Source organism: Eschrichtius robustus, chromosome 3 (assembly GCF_028021215.1).
Source record: "Eschrichtius robustus isolate mEscRob2 chromosome 3, mEscRob2.pri, whole genome shotgun sequence".
Classification (NCBI taxonomy): domain Eukaryota; kingdom Metazoa; phylum Chordata; class Mammalia; order Artiodactyla; family Eschrichtiidae; genus Eschrichtius; species Eschrichtius robustus.
The window spans coordinates 76,479,873-76,496,735 of record NC_090826.1 but is presented as its reverse complement, the minus strand read 5'-3'; the positions used below and the strand labels follow the sequence as shown (position 1 = coordinate 76,496,735).

Genomic DNA, 16,863 nt, shown 5'->3' with positions numbered 1-16,863 from the left:
AATGATGAGTTATACCAACTAAATTAAGAAGAATTATTAATCAAAGATATTTGTGGAGAATACACACTTTTTCTTCAACTGTATGTGAGATATATATTTAGCATATGACATGGTTCTTGCCCTCAAGGATTTTATGATCTTAACAATATTGCTTAAACACAAACATAAAATTATGATATCTTTGTCAGAAGGACAAAAGACTTATTCTTTCTTTAAGAAAAAAAGACCCCTTTCCTAATTGCCAAAAATTTTAAATTTTACCCTAAAAATTTTAGTTTTCAACATCTTTAAGTCCAAAGTCATTACTGACTTTGTAGTCAATTAGTGCTGATAGTTGTTCATTATAAACTACATTTGATTTTAAGCATGTATTTTAATGCATGTATAGCACTACCATTTAATAATTAAAAACTTCTGTGAAAACAAGCTACAATGAATGTCAGACTGCAAAAAAGTCATAGAAATCCAAACCCAATGTTCTCTAAAATGTAATTTAATGTGCTATTCTTTCATAATATTTCATTAGTAACCCAGTAAAATGACCTGAGAAAAGAAAGGTTAATCCACTCTTTATATATTTTCTCTAAACATTGCTTTAAGAAAAGGATTGTCTTTGAGTCAGCCACATTATTCCAGGCACTGCAATCCTTCCTTTACTACAGGATAGACATACAGGCTACAGTATGAAATAAGAAGCCTGGATTCCATGCCCTGATTTACTAGAGAGAATGAAGGACTACAAGTAAAAAGTCTGTGTGATCAAAGACATCTATTTAATATAAACTCTAACCATCAATTCTTTGACTGGGTAAAGTAATAGCTTAAAAGTATTCTAAACTTCTTGGGGGCAAATGTATAACACAAACTCTGAATATATTAGTAAACTGTAAAGTAGATTCTCCTCAACTGGTTCTCAATTTTGGCTGCTCTTCGGAATTGGGGGAGCTTTCAAAAACACTGATGCTGAATCCAATTCCAAGGATTCTAATTTAACTGGACTGAGGAGCAGCCTGTAAAGATTCCTCGGGTAATTTTAAGTGTAGCTAAGACTGAGAACTTCTGTTCTAAGCTCATACACAATTATTTTAATATCAGGTTAACAAAACATGTTCTATCTAGTTGTTTACTAAATTAATGCCAACAGCACCAAAGGATGTGAACACAGTTTTGGGTAACACTAAACGCGAAGAGTTTTTACAGAATGAGAAAATGTATGGCCTTTGAATGGGATATATTTATTAGAATTTCAGAGACATGGTGAAGTTACTGCAATTTAAATTCTATAAAAGAAATGGAATTTCAGGAGGACCTGAGAGAGAGTGGAATTGCATCCAGACAGGATCTGACAGGAGCTGGTGGAGGCCAGCATCATAATTCATCTTTACATCTCCAGCTTAGATACACTATTGTGCTTGCTAAATTAAATGGGAGATAAAGGCCAAACTTGCAACTAAAGTTTAAAGACCTCTTTCCCCTCAGAAAATAGCTGGTGTTCATGAAGTTCATAGTGTAACTTTAGTAGTCAGTTCAAAGAAAATGTTAGAAAATTAAAATGAACCCCCTTCCCTCAGTAATTTAGTTTGAAAATATTTTTTTTAGAGAGTATATATCATTTTAACGATGGTGAGCAAAGTTTTGCTTCAATATCAATTCTGAATTAAAAATGCGCCCACTTGAAAGATTTATCAAATGAAGAACAGTAATTCACAAAATGGATATTTACTACAAAGAATATTTAATTATGATAAATTGAGAGTAGATTATGAAGTCCTTGAGGGCAGCAACTGGGTCTCATTCATTTTTGTATCCTTCAATACCAAGCACCTAGGAGGTACTCAATAAATATAGGTTCAATTAATGAGTTTGTTTCAGACTAGCATTAATCAACTTCAAGGTCAGCAGATATAATGTTAGAAAAATACTCATAAAAATAATTATTTAACATGCTAAATGATTCAAAGAGTAAACTTTGCATAAGGATACTACTTTCTTGGCTAAAATGACATAAAAATTAAAACAAAAAACGAACAGAAAACCATATTGGATATTGTGAGGGGAATAAGAAAGAGAGTTGGGGACCTCCCTGGTGGCACAGTGGTAGAGAATCCGCCTGCCAATGCAGGGGACATGGGTTCGAGCCCTGGTCCGGGAAGATCTCACATGCCTCGTAGCAACTAAGTTGTGCGCCACAACTTCTGAGCCTGTGCTCTAGAGCCCACAGGCCACAACTACTGAAGCCCGCGTGCCTAGAGCCCGTGCTCCACAACAAGAGAAGCCACCACAGTGAGAAACACGCGCACCGCAAGGAAGAATATCTCCCACTCGCCGCAACTAGAGGAAGCCCGCACGCAGCGACGAAGACCCAACGCAGCCAAAAATAAATAAATAAATAATAAATTTATTAACAAAGAGAGAGTTGATTCCTTTAGACATACAATCTTATTAATGATGCGAAAGCCACAGAGTGACAGAATTTTAGAGTTCTAAGAGAACTTACATAATAATTCATTACAAGAGAAATGCCACATGATCATACAAAATTGAAAAATGACACAGGAATTGACATAGGAATTCATATCAAGATTCTGTGGTCTGAGATGGACTTGAAGTTATATCTTGAGGTAAGGAAAGGCCACAGAAAGGGAGCAGAGAGCATTCAAGATGAGTTTAACTGTATGAACAAAAATCTAGAGTTAGAAAAGTACAAGATATTTTTGAAATTAAAAAAATAATTTGATAGGAATACAGTACTTATATATGAGTGAGAGAAAAGACAAGGCTGGAAGGGAGTACTTAATTCTCAATTAAGGAATCTGGACTGAAAAGGTAGGATTTGAATGGTTTTTAAGACATTAATAAAGTCAACAATTTATCAAGGATATATTACCTGATCCTTTTGTGTTCTACTGAAGGCATCACGAACAACAGAAACACCCAAATGGATTGTTAGGGAATGAATACTCCTATTCATTTATACATTTTACCTTAATATTCTTTTTAAAGTACCGAGGTATATAAACACATTTTATATGAGTGAGAGTGGAGTAATGGGACTCATTTATATGATTTAGTAGTTTGATTTTACTTTTTTTTAAAACAGGGAACATGTTTAATTTTTAAGTAAAATGAAAAAATGTATAGCAGCTGTCTAACCAGAGAATGGCCTATTCCTTAAGGTATAATTTGATTTGAATAGAATTATTTAGAAATATCAAAGCTAAATTCCATTCCTACTGTTTTTATTGCTTATAATGAGTAACTGGCGTAGCTCTTATACTATTCTTAGCATGAAACTTGGCATTTTGGCACTACACTGATGTCAAGTCAATTTAGAGTAGGAACTCAGTTATCGACTAAATACAGAAATGAGAAAGCGGTGTTCTGTTGAAAATTACCACACAGCATTCCAAATTTCACATTACATTTTGAAACCATCCTTTTTTTCCTTACATATTTTATTTTAAAGAATTGTGGTGACTTCCCTGGTGGCGCAGTGGTTAAGAATCCGACTGCCAATGCAGGGGACATGGGTTCGAGCCCTGGTCCGGGAAGATCCCACATGCCGCGGAGCAACTAAGCCTGTGCGCCACAACTACTGCCTGTGAGCCACAACTACGGAGCCCGCGTGCCACAACTACTGAAGCCTGCGCACCTAGAGTCCGTGCTCCGCAACAAGAGAAGCCACCGCGATGAGAAACCCCTGCTCCCCGCAACTAGAGATAGCCCACGCGCAGCAACAAAGACCCAATGCAGCCAAAAATAAAATAAATAAATTTATTTAAAAAAATTGTGGAGGGCTTCCCTGGTGGCGCAGTGGTTGAGAATCTGCCTGCCAATGCAGGGAACACGGGTTCGAGCCCTGGTCTGGGAAGATCCCACATGCCACGGAGCAACTGGGCCCGTGAACCACAATTACTGAGCCTGCGCGTCTGGAGCCTGTGCTCCGCAACAAGAGAGGCCGCGATGGTGAGAGGCCCGCGCACCGCGATGAGGAGTGGTCCCCGCTTGCCGCAACTAGAGAAAGCCCTCGCACAGAAACGAAGACCCAACACAGCCATAAATAAATAAATAAATAAATAAATAAATAAATAAATAAAAGAACGTGAATTTCTTAAAAAAAAAAAAAATTGTGGAAAATGTCAAACATAAACAAAAGTGTAATAGTATAATAAAACCTCATGAACCCATAACCCAGCATCAGCAAGTATCAACCTTCTGCCAATGTTGTTTCAACTACCCATCTTTCTTTCTTCTAAAATATTTTAAAGCAATTCTCAGACATGATATAGTTTATACATAAATATTTCAAAATGTACCTCTAACAGATACAGACTTAATATAAAAAGTCACATTAAAGAGCCTGTTCATCCTGAAATTTTTCCCTTCTTAGTAAATGGTTCAAGCCAAAACCTCAGAGTCATCCTTGACTCATCTCTCTCTCATACTCCAGAGCCAATATGACATGCAATACTGGTTAGATTCTGAACCTCCCCTGCTATGCTATCATTATTTAAGTCATAACACCTTTTGCCTGTCCTATGGCCACAGCTCCCTAACTGGTCTCCCTAGCACCCCTGCAACCTCAGATTCTGCACTTGTTGCCTCTGCCTGAAATGCTTTTCCTCCAAAAAAAACTGGGAACTGTCACTTCCTTGAGGTCTTTTCGAATTTGATCCTATCAGAAAGGCTTGCCCTTACCATCATGTCTATACAACATGGCAACAACCATCACCCCTGCCCTTAACCTATCCCTTTTGGCCATCTTCTCCATCACCACCTGATGTATTTACTAGTTTGTCTTATCCTGTTAGATTGTAAGCTTCAGGAGGGCATTGTGTTGATTTTATTCACTGCTGTATCACTAGTGTCCAAAATTGTAGTGACACACAGACATGGAGTAGGCACTTAAGTATTTAAGACTGAAAATTATTTGATAACTAACAGATTATAATTTTAAAACTTTTTCCTAGAGAATTTGAAACAATGAGTAATTGAAATTCATTCGGGAAGTACATCTTGAGAGCTTTGTCAGATTTTTTAAATCAAGTCTATCAATTATTTAAATCAATTTGTAATATATGTGTCCTATTTAAGCAGTGCAGATTATGCACCTTGAAAACATATCTAGATGTTTGTATGTATGTATTTATTTTTATTTACTTACTTATGGTCCCGCCGCGTGGCATGCGGGATCTTAGTTCCCCCACCAGGGATCTAACCTCTGCAGTGGAAGCCAGGAGTCTTAACCACTGGACCACCAGGTAGGTCCCTCTAGCTGTATTTAAGAGTGGCATTACTTAGTGTCAAATCTGCATTCAGCATCTAGAATCACATGGAATCAGCACTGAAACAACACCAAAGCTCACAATATAGGCAGCCATTATCTTGCTCTAGTTCTATGACTCTTTGCCAAAAATAGTGCAATGTAAGATCAACTATGCCAATAAAACCGGGGTAAAGGAGATAAGGAAAGCGGTGATGCATATAAATGATTTATTTCAGTATCAATTTGGTATGTTATATTAGAAAACTATTTTTGTTTTCTCTTTACAAAAGAGAATGTTGTTGCTACTGTGACTATGTCATCAACTTAAACACCAGACTGTTTACAACCCATGCTGTGGTGAAATTTACATCTGTTCGTAGATTTAACTGAGTTGGCATAATGTGGGTGATGACTGTAGAAAACTGTCCAAGTTCCCTAGTACTGACACTTCCTTGATTTCTGAATACCGCGAGACGGTCAACTTTTCCCCTTAAAGTGTATTTGAAAAATGTCCCTGTGACTAGAAGCACAACATGAATCTTCCCTTTCTCTCGCGCTGCCCTACTGTCAGTGCTTCCCATTTCGAAAATGAGTGGGAACCCCCCAAACTCAGTGGCCCTGGCAAAGTCTGGACGCCAACTGGCGATCTCCATTTCTCCCGCGGACTGCCAAGCCCAGGGACCGTCCTCTCGGGGTGAGAGAGGACTGCAGGGAACTGTGCTGGCAGCTCTCTGGGTTGAGGGGCAGGAAAAGGAAACTTCCTTCTTGGACTCGGCGAGGAGAGTGAGAGAGACGAAATGAAAGGGTGGGGGTGGTTCAAGAACGGTCCGTTACGCCGCGGACTCGCAAGGCCTCCGCCAGCCCCGGGAGGGAGGTCACACGAGCACCGGCGTCGTGAGGTCAGAAAAGCGGATGGTGCTGTGCCTCGGCCCGAAGCCAAAATCAAGGCGACCTCCAGAGGAGGGAGGAAGCTCCGGGCCCCGTCCCCACTCCGCCTCGCTTCACCGGGAGCTGCGGTTGGGCAGGAGCAGGGAGGAAAACGGCCGCCGGGCCCAGAGGGGCACCAGGCCGCGCCCATAACCCGGGCCTCCGGCCGCAGCAGGCCCGCCGGGCGGTCGGCGAAGCCGGGTGCGGAGGGCGCGGCCGCCTCGGGTGAACCCTCCCTGGCCCCTTCGGGAGTCGCCACCCCTTCTTCCCGCCGCGGTACCTGCACTGCACGACTGAGGAAGGTGCCCGCGTCGGCCGCCAGCTTCTTCACGTTGAAGTCCATGATGTTCATCCTGGGAGGCAGCCGGGCGGAGCTGCCGGCTGACCTAAAGGGGAGGCTGAGGCGCCGCGGCCGGGCTGGGGCGCCGGGCGAGTGGCGGGGGCAGACGTGGTAGGTGGAGGGAGGCGGCGCCAGTCCCGCCGCCGCAGCTGTCGTTTCCGTGAAGGGGGAGAGAGAGGGTGGGGCGAGGGGAGAGAACTAGCGCCTCGGAGCCGGCCGCGCGCCCAGGCGGCGGCGGCGGCCGAGACACAGGGCCTGCCCCTCCGGGAGTGCTGCCACTAACGTCGGCAGGGGCAGCGGTGGGCCTGCAGAGGACAACCGGGCAACCCGGCCGTAAAAGTCCGGGTCCCCAACGGAGGAAGAGAACGCGGGCCACGGGGCGGAGCCTTTGTAGAGGTTATCGCGGGAACAGCGACCCCTTCAGGATCGCCGCGGGGCGCGCTGGGAGCTTGGCCAGTTCCGCCTCGGGGAGGGTCGTGTTCGTTGTCAGGGTCGCGCCGCGGGGCAGCTGTGGCGCTGCGTGTTTGCAAGTAAGCCCCTGAGAACCAAGAGCAGAGACAACCCAAATCCCCCCTTTTTGTTTTAAGTGAAAATATGGAAGTTGTAGCATAAAATTACAGTATCTGTGGAATTAGAACCACCAGCTCCCTGTCATCATGTAGCACCCGCGCCCCGCTGGTCCCTGACGCCTGGATGGCACTTGGCGAACGTTTGCAGAATAGGGTCGAATTTAATGTCCCCACCGAGCCTGTTGTTCATTCATTCAGCATTATTGAGTATCTGCCGTGTACCAGGATTGAATCATGTGCTGGAGATACCATGCTGAACAAGATTGTCCCTGCCCTCAGGAAGCTCTCAGTTCGGTTACTTGACAACCTTCAGAGACACCCCCCACCGCCTGCTCCAGTTCTGTTTCTATTTGCTGCCACAAGGATTTTGTGACTGCCTAACGTGCTGGATTACAAGATCAACACTAGGTGCATACTTGGTGCAAAATACGGTGCCCAGGACACCAAATGCCGGGTGGAGAACGTATAAGATGGTGAGTGAGATAGAATAACCCTTAACTATTCAGCGAGGCGAATTTTAATAACTAATGAAAATATGATGTGAATTTTAATAACTAATGAGAATATGATGTGAAATCTGTTCAAAACCCGGTAATTCCGAATGGCTTCTAAAGCAGTCTTCAGGATACAGCCTATGTTTGAACTGATTTAAAACAGGTGCAAGAACGGAGGGAGAGACCTTAGTATTTCAAGAGTAAAAAAAAGCTCTATGTATTTTTTGTGTCTCTGTGCCCTTGTGTTACAATAGGACTGGAAAAATGCAGGCCCGGCAGGCAATGAAATGAGCTCACATTCATGCTTCAGTGTTGTACTGAAGCAGCGGTCACAGCAGTAGGAGCTATGCTAAAGGCACAAAGATTAGTTCCTAAGGGTATTATAAGGAACAGCAGATAACATAAATATTTGTGTTCTTTGTGGTGGTGACAGAAACAACCACTTCTTTCTAAGGTAACTACGAAAGAAAGAGTCAACTCCATCTATCTTTCTTCTCATTTTTCCAGAAATATGGAAAAGGAAATATGTAATCAGGAATCTTGTTCTTTACTGTCCATTTTAGATTTTTATGTGGAAAACATTTTCTCTCTCTCCAGATGTCTGTCTTCACAAGTATATTTGTCATAATCTATGTCTGTTTCTACAAAAGGAACACAACACCGCCTTCACCATTAGAGGAAAAAACTCTGGATCCTCTTCCTCAAACTTGTAGCTCTCCTAATTTGAAAAAAAATCTTCACTTGTTCTTGTTGAGCCCTCTATAGCTATAAAACTGATTCTCTTGTTTCACTGACGAATTCATAAGACTAGTGTGTTGTCTCTATTTCCTTACCATCCTTACCATCTTAGAATTTCCTGCCTAGTTCCATGCAGTTGATTTCCACTTCTGTTAACTATACCTAAACAGCATTCCTGAGGTTGCCAGTTATCTTCCTGATAAATCAAACGGCCTTTTCTCAGACTTCCACAGTGACTCTACCCAGCTCCTTCCCACAACACACCTCTTTCCCGGGCCTTATTGTTTCCTGGTTTCCCTGCTACCTCCTGGACTTTCTCACTCTATTTTGCTGGCACTTCTGATGGCTTTACTCTAAGTATTCCTTAAAGCTCAATGTTTAGTACTTATTTATTGTTGTTGTTTTCTTTGATTAGTTTCTTAATTGAAACTTCAGTTATATTACTTCATTCTTTCATTCATTCATTTAGCAAATATTTTTTGAACATCTGTGTGCCACATGGCATTGTTCTTATGACTGGGAATATAGCAGGCAACAAGGCAGACAGCGCTTGCTCTCATGGGAGTTTATAACTAATCCCATAAAACAGAAATTGAATAAGTAGTCATAAGTATGATAAAATGCCTAGGGGAGTCCAGAGTGCTCTTAAACGTTCACCTCCAGCCTGTACCTAGTAATCTGAATTTTAATTTGGAGGCTTGGTCTTTTTGTAAGTGTTCCAGATCACCTTTTAATGCTTTCTTTTTCTGTCCGCCATACTAACTTCTTATTCCAATAGTTCAAGGTATTAGGAAAGCAATCTTTTAAAGTTCATATAAAGTGCTGAATATCTGAAATTATCCCCAAAGCTTTTAGCTTAAAAAATAAACAAAATTTTTATAAAAATGGCATTTTAGGTAGTATATATTTTAATGCTTTTTTTTTTGTGGTGGCTGACAAAGTGTTCATTACCTTATGTTTAGACCAATGACATCGAAAGTGGAGGTCTGTATACTTCATGGGGTGTGCAAGATGATACACTGGGGCGCATTAAGATATCTTAGAAGTTTGGCTTGCGTTTACTTTTATCTAATAAATAGAAATTTTTGTTTCATTAATTTTTTAAAAATACGGATTGACACTGGTGTCCCCACCTTGTGTTTATCAGATAGACACACATCACAAACAAACAGTAAATGAAGTATCCTAAGGGAAGAGTTGGAATTCCACAACTTGGAAGAGTTGAAATTAGTACTTTACTTTGATTATGTGCTTCAGCATATGGTTACATAATACATTGTGACTGGTTCCATGTCTTTGTAGATTATATTATCTATCTAGTTTTAACTGAATAAAACTTCACAGTAATGGACAGGTAGCCTAAAGAGTTTTCCCCAAATAAATCATCATTAAAAGTGTTGATACAAGCATAAGCAAACAAGAAATGCCAGAATCGATACTTCTACTTGCTGCATTTATCAGGAAGATTGTTGAAATATGGATTAAAAGATGATAATACTTGGTTCCAGCTTTTAGGGAACTCAGAATCTAGTAGGGGAAACAAACTTGTTAAGTAAAGCAGTGTGTGAACGGTACCTGTAAAAGCTTGTTTAAGATTGGGCAAGGGTGAGAAAGTGTAGAGGAGGTGGGTATTAACTTATCAGAATAGGGGAGGTGATAATTAAGACTTCTTGAGCTGGCTTTTTTTTTTTTTAACATCTTTATTGGAGTATAATTACTTTACAATGGTGTGTTAGTTTCTGCTTTATAACAAAGTGAATCAGTTATACATATACATATGTCCCCATATCTCTTCCCTCTTGCGTCTCCCTCCCTCCCACCCTCCCTATCCCACCCCTCTAGGTGGTCGCAAAGCACCGAGCTGATCTCCCTGTCTTGAGCTGGCTTTTGATGGAGTTCATCTGGCAGATTGAGGCATGAGGGTGGGGAGATATGATTACACTTTCAACTTAGAAATATCAGGTTTTGGGCAGTGTGGATAATGGGTTGGAGAGGGGCAAAGACAGGTAGCAAGAGTGATTAGGTACCTATTGCCATACTCACCCTGTACTCTGCTATCTTGAAATCTTGGATTTGGAAACTTTGTTTTGACCAAAATTCCCCCTCCTTTGATCTCTGACTTCTTTACTCATTTGAGTGTGTTCTCATCATCATCAAGGCCTGCAATCCCATGCCTTGTTTTTATTTGTCCTATTTTTAACTTTCACCAGCACTCTCAGTTCCCTTTATCCTCCTGACCTATCAATCTACCTTCCTGGTTGAATGTTTTCTCTGTGCGTGCTCTCAAACTGCCAAGCATCATTAGGGAGAATTGTACAACCTTGTAGATGGATGCTCGTATCAATGCATGATTGCTAACTTCCATTGAACCTTTATAACTACCTAAAATGCTTCTGCTTCTTCCTAATTAACTCTTTTTCACACACTCTGCAGAGCCTACTGCAAAATTTTGCCACTCTCCTAAGATGCCTGCCTTATTCTCATATACTCTTATTTTTAGCCTTTGATATGTTTTCTCTGCAGAGAAACTATGAATCATCAAGCTATATGGAGGGAGCTCCTTCAATAAAATTCTCTTATTTCTACCTCTTATCCTTCTCCACACTCCTCCCCCAAATACTGCCAAATATTTCAAAGGAAGTGTCCTAGGTGTTCTCTTCTGATTTGAGCTACTGCTTTCTTAATCTTGGCTGCATATTGGCATCACCTGGAGAGTTTAAGCATCCACTGATGCCTAGATCACAACCCCAGAGCATGGACTGGGCATTGGGGTGGTCAGAAGTTCCCACAGGTGATTCTAATGTGTGGCCGAGGTTGAGAATGTACGTATCATCCTCTGAGAACTTGGTCTGCCAGTCTCTACCCTCTGCCTACAGATACATTACGTTTTCATCTTCTGGGCAGCAACCATTTCTTGTTCATTTTTATATTTTTATGGTCTACGTTCCTGGCAACATAGCGTATTCTCAAATACTCTTGTTAAATGAATAAAGTAATCAAATAAAGCTGCATACAGTTCTTTTGTGACTCCTCCTCCCCAACCTAAATTTCCAACTACAGATTCAGTATTTCCAGTGCTGAGCCTGTTGTAGTTTACTCTTTCTGAAAGTTACTTTTCTTTTTGGGTTTCCTATAACTTTAAGTTGAATTATATGCACCAAGTCACCTAAGCTAGAAAACGGATCCCCTTTGATTATTTCCTCTTATTTCCCATGTCTGATTGATCGAGTCCTGGCAGTTTTTTTCCTCTGAACTGTTTCTTGTCTTTATCCTCTTTTTTAAAAAATTGAGGTATCATTGACATTTAACATTATATTAGTTTTAAGTGTACAATGTAAAGATACGCTATTTGTATACATTGTGAAATGATCACCATGATTATTCTAGTTAACATTAGTCACCTTACATAGTTAAAAAAATTTTTTTTCTTGTGATGAGAACTTCTAAGATCTACTCTCTTAGCAACTTTCAAATATTGAATACAGCATTAGTAACTATAGTCACCAGACTGTATATTACATCCCCAGGACGTGTTTATTTTATCACTGAAGGTTTATATATTTTGACTCCCGTCACCTATTTCTTCTTTTCCCCTTCCCCCTCTGGCAACCACCAATCAGTTCTTTGTATCTATGAGCTAGTTTCTTTTGTTTTTATTTCTGTTTAGATTCCACATGTAAGTGAGATCATATACTATTTGTCTTTGTCTGACTTACTTCACTTAGCATAATACCCTGAAGATCCATCCATGTTGTTGCAAATGGCAAGATTTCATTCTTTTTATGGCTACATAATAGTCCATTGTGTGTATATACCACATTTTCTTTATCCTTTCATCCGTTGATGGACACTTAGGTTGTTTCTATATCTTGGCTATGGTAAATAATGCTGTAATGAACATGGGGGTGCAGATATCTTTTTGAGTTAGTGTTTTTGTTTTCTTCAGATAAATACTGAGAGGTGGAATTGCTAGGTCATATGGTAATTCTATTTTTAATTTTTTGAGGAATCTCCTTACTGTTTTCCATAGTGACTGCACCAGTTTACATTCCCACTAACAGTGCATGTCCCTTTTTTCCACATCCTCACCAATACCTGTTATTTGTTGTCTTTTTGATAATAGCCATTCTGACATATGTGAGGTAATATTTCACTGTGATTTTGATTTGAATTTCCCTGATGATTAGTGATGTTGAGCATCTTTTCATGTACCTGATGGCCATCTGTATGTCTTCTTTGGAAAAATGTCTATTCAGATCTTCAGCCCATTTAAAAAATAGGATTTTCTTTTTTTTTGCTATTGAGTAGTATGAATTCTTTATATATTTTAGATATTAATCCCTCATCAGATATATTACTTGAAAATATTTTCTCCCACTCAGTAGGTTGCCTTTTCATGTTGTTGGTGTGGTGGTTTCCTTTGCTGTGCAAATGATTTTTAGTTTTATGTAGTTCCACTTGTTTATTTTTGCTTTTGTCGCATTTGCTTTTGGTGTCAGATTAAAAAAAAATCTCTGGGTATATGCCCAGTAGTGGGATTGCTGGGTCATATGGTAGTTCTATTTTTAGTTTTTTAAGGAACCTCCATACTGTTCTCCATAGTGGCTGTATCAGTTTACATTCCCACCAACAGTGCAAGAGGGTTCCCTTTTCTCCACACCCTCTCCAGCATTTATTGTTTGTAGATTTTTTGATGATTCAAAGAGTCATGTACCACAATGTTCATTGCAGCTCTATTTACAATAGCCAGGACATGGAAACAACCTAAGTGTCCATCGACAGATGAATGGATAAAGAAGATGTGGCACATATATACAATGGAATATTACTCAGCCATAAAAAGAAATGAAATTGAGTTATTTGTAGTGAGGTGGATGGACCTAGAGTCTGTCATACAGAGTGAAGTAAGTCAGAAAGAGAAAAACAAATACCATATGCTAACACATATGTATGGAATCTAAAAAAAAAAAAAAGGTTCTGGAGAACCTAGGGGCAAGACAGGAGTAAAGACGCAGACGTAGAGAATGGACTTGAGGACACGGGGAGGGGAAAGGGTAAGCTGGGACGAAGTGAGAGAGTGGCATGAACATATATACACTACCAAACGTAAAATAGATAGCTAGTGGGAAGCAGCCACATAGCATAGGGAGATCAGCTCAGTGCTTTGTGTCCACCTAGAGGGGTGGGATAGGGAGGGTGAGAGGGAGATGCAAGAGGGAGGAGATATGGGGATATATGTATTTGTACAGCTGATTATAAAGCAGAAACTAACACACCATTGTAAAGCAATTATACTCCAATAAAGATGTTAAAAAATAAAATTAAAAAATTTTTAAAAATTAAAAAATCTCCAAGACTTACCTCAAAGAACTTACCACCTATTTTCTTGTTGGAGTTTTATGATTTCAGGTCTTATGTTCAAGTCTTTATTTTGAGTAAATTTTTGTATGTAGTGTAAGATAATGGTCCAATTTCATTCTTTTGCAAGTGACTGTCCAATTTTACCAGTACCATTTATTGAAAGAGACCGTCTTTTCTCCATTGTATACTCTTGCTTCCTTTGTCATAAATTGACCATATAAATGTAGATTTATTTCTGGGTGGTCTGTTCTGTTTTATTGATCTATATGTCTGTTTTTATGCCACTACTACACTTAAAAAATTATTTTAGCCCCGTTTTCAAATCAGGGAGCATGATGCCGCTAGCTTTGTTCTTCTTTCTCAAGATTGCTTTGGCTATTCAGGGTCTTTTATGGTTCCATACAAATTTTAAAAATGCCATTGGAATTTTGATAGGGATTTGGAAAAATGCCATTGGAATTTTGATAGGGATTGTGTTGAATCTGTAGATTGCTTTGGGTAGAATGGATATTTTAATAATATTGATTCTTCCGATTCATGAGCATGACATATCTTTCCATTTATTTGTTCCTTCAATTTTTTCCACTAATGTTTTGTAGTTTTAAATACACAGGTCTTTCACCTCCTTGATTAAATTTGTTCCTAGGAATTTTATTATTTTCGATGCTTTCTTCATTTCTCTTTCTGATAGTTCATTATTACTGCATATAGACACAACAGATTTTTGTATATTGATTTTGTATCATGCAACTTTACTGACTTTATTTATTAGTTCTAACAATTTGTTTTGGTGGAGTCCTTAGGGTTTTCCGTATCATGTGATCTGCAAATAGTGATAGTTTCCTTCTTCCTTTCTAACTTGGATGCCTTTTGTTTTTCTCTTCTTGCCCAATTTCTCTGGCTAGGACTTTTAATACTATGTTGAATAAAGTGGAAAGAGTTGGCATCCTTGTCTTGTTCCTGATCTTAAGGGAAATGCTTTTAGCTTTTCATCTTTGAGTATGGTGTTAGCTGTGGGCTTCTCATATATGGCCTTTGTTGTGTTGAGGTTTTTTAAAATCAGAAATGGGTGTTGGATATTGTCAAATGCTTTCTCTGCATCTTTTGAGATGATCATATGATTTTCATCCTTCATTTTGTTAATGTGGTATATCACATTGCTTGATTTGTGGATATTGAACCATCCGTGCATCCCTGAATAAATCCCACTTGGTCATGGTATATGATCTTTTAAATATATTGTTGAACTCAGTTTGCTAAGATTATATTGAGGATTTTTGCATCTATGTTCACTAGGTATATTGGCTTCTAATTTTCTTTTCTTGTGGTATCCTCGTTGCGAGGTTTTTGATTACTGATTCAATCTCCTTCTAGTAATTAGTCAGTTCAGATTTTCTGTTTCTTCCTGATTCAGTATTGGTAGGTTGCGTGTTTCTAGGAATGTATCCATTTCTTCTAGGTTGTCAAATTTGTTGGCTTATAATTGTTCATAGTGCTCCTTTATGATCCTGTGTATTTCTGTGATATCAGTTGTAATAGCTTTTCTTTCATTTCTGATTTTTTTTATTGAGTCCTCTCTTTTGCTTGGTGAGTCTAGCTAAAGGTTTGTGAATTTTATCTTTTCAAAGAACCAACTCTTAGGTTCACTGATCTTTTCTATTGTCTTTTTAGTTTCTATTTTATTTATTTCTGCTCTAATGTTTGTTATTTCTTTCTTTTTACTAACTTTGTGCTTCATTTGTTCTTCTTTTTCTGGTTCCTTTAAGTGTAAAGATGGAGTGTTTATTTGAGATTTTTCTTGTTCTTGAGATAAGCCTGTATCACTATGAACTTACTTCTTAGAACTGCTTTTGCTGCATCCCATAGATTTTGGAACGCTATATTTCTGTTTTCATTTGTTTCAAGGTATTTTTAATTTTCCCTTTGATTTCTTTGTTGACCCATTTGTTGTTCAGTAGCATGTTGTTTAATCTCCACATACTTGTGATTTTCTAGTTTTCTTCTTGGAATTAATTTCTAGTATATTATTGTGGTTGGAAAAGATGCTTGATATGATTTCAATCTTAATTTTAAGATTTGTTTTGTGCTCTAACATATGATCTATCATGGAGAATCTTCCATGTGCACTTGAGAAGAATGTGTATTGTTTCAGGGTGGAACGTTCTGTATGTCTGTTATGTTCAACTGGTCTAACATGTTATTTAAGGCTGATGTTTTTTAATTTTCAGTCTGGATGATCTATCCATTCATGTAAATGGGGTATTAAAGTCCCCTACCGTTGTACTGCAGTCTATTTCTCTCTTTAGGTCTATTAATATTTGTTTTATATATTTAGTTGCTCCTATATTGGGTGCAGAAATGTTTACAAATGTATCTTCTTTTTGGATTGACTTCTTTATCATTATGTAATGCTCTTCTTTGTCTCTTATTATAGTCTTTGTTTTAAAGTCTATTTTGTCTGATATAAGTATGCTACTCTTTCTTTTGCTTTTCATTTTCAAAGAATATCTTTTTTCATCTTTTCACTTTCAGGCTGTGTGTGTCCTGACATCTGAAGTGAGTCTCTTGTAGGCAGCATGTATGGGTCTTGTTTTTTTTTTTTTTTTAACCTATTTATCCACTCTATGTCTTTTGATTGGAGAATTAAGTAATTTACATTTAAAGAAATTATTGAAAGGTATGTACTTATTGCCATTTTGTTAATTGTTTTCTGATTGTTTTGTAGTTCCTCTCTGTTCCTTTCTTCTTCTCTTGCTCTCTTCTTTTGTGGTTTGATGAGTTTTTAGTGGTATACTTATACTTCTTTCTCTATCTCTTTTGTGTATCTACTATATGATTTTGCTTTGTGGTTATTGTGAGGCTTATATATAACAACTTATACCTATAACAGTCTTTCTTAAGTCAGTAACTTAAATTTGATTGCATCTAAAGTTCTCCATTTTTACTCTACTGTTTCCCCATTTTATGTTTTTTTATAAAATTTTAAACATTTTATTATGAAAATTTCAATCATACACATACTTAGTGAGAACAGTATAATAAATTCCAATATTCCGTCACCCAGTGTCAATAATTATCATTTTAACAATCTTTCAATTTTTTTCAAAAATAAGAACTACTTGAGTCATATCTTACAGATATCCTATTCAGTTTCTTGCCTAGTCATTT

The 16,863-nt window shown here is 38.6% G+C and overlaps 1 protein-coding gene and 1 long non-coding RNA gene across 3 annotated transcripts in view; one reads left to right on the top strand and one right to left on the bottom strand.

The window, feature by feature from the left end:
- The window catches only part of SH3GLB1 (SH3 domain containing GRB2 like, endophilin B1), a 34,662-nt gene extending 27,768 nt beyond the window's left edge, over positions 1–6,894 (bottom strand). The window contains exon 1 of one of the 2 annotated variants that reach the window (XM_068540238.1): positions 6,474–6,894. In XM_068540238.1, the coding sequence (XP_068396339.1) occupies positions 6,474–6,545 (72 nt within the window). In that variant the 5' untranslated portion in view covers positions 6,546–6,894. The remainder of the gene's footprint in view (positions 1–6,473) is intronic. The other variant, XM_068540239.1, reaches the window with a different exon arrangement.
- The window catches only part of LOC137762387 (uncharacterized), a 248,290-nt gene continuing 238,131 nt past the window's right edge, over positions 6,705–16,863 (top strand). Inside the window, exon 1 of the long non-coding RNA XR_011073543.1 lies at positions 6,705–7,575. This is a non-coding gene — a long non-coding RNA (uncharacterized lncRNA). The remainder of the gene's footprint in view (positions 7,576–16,863) is intronic.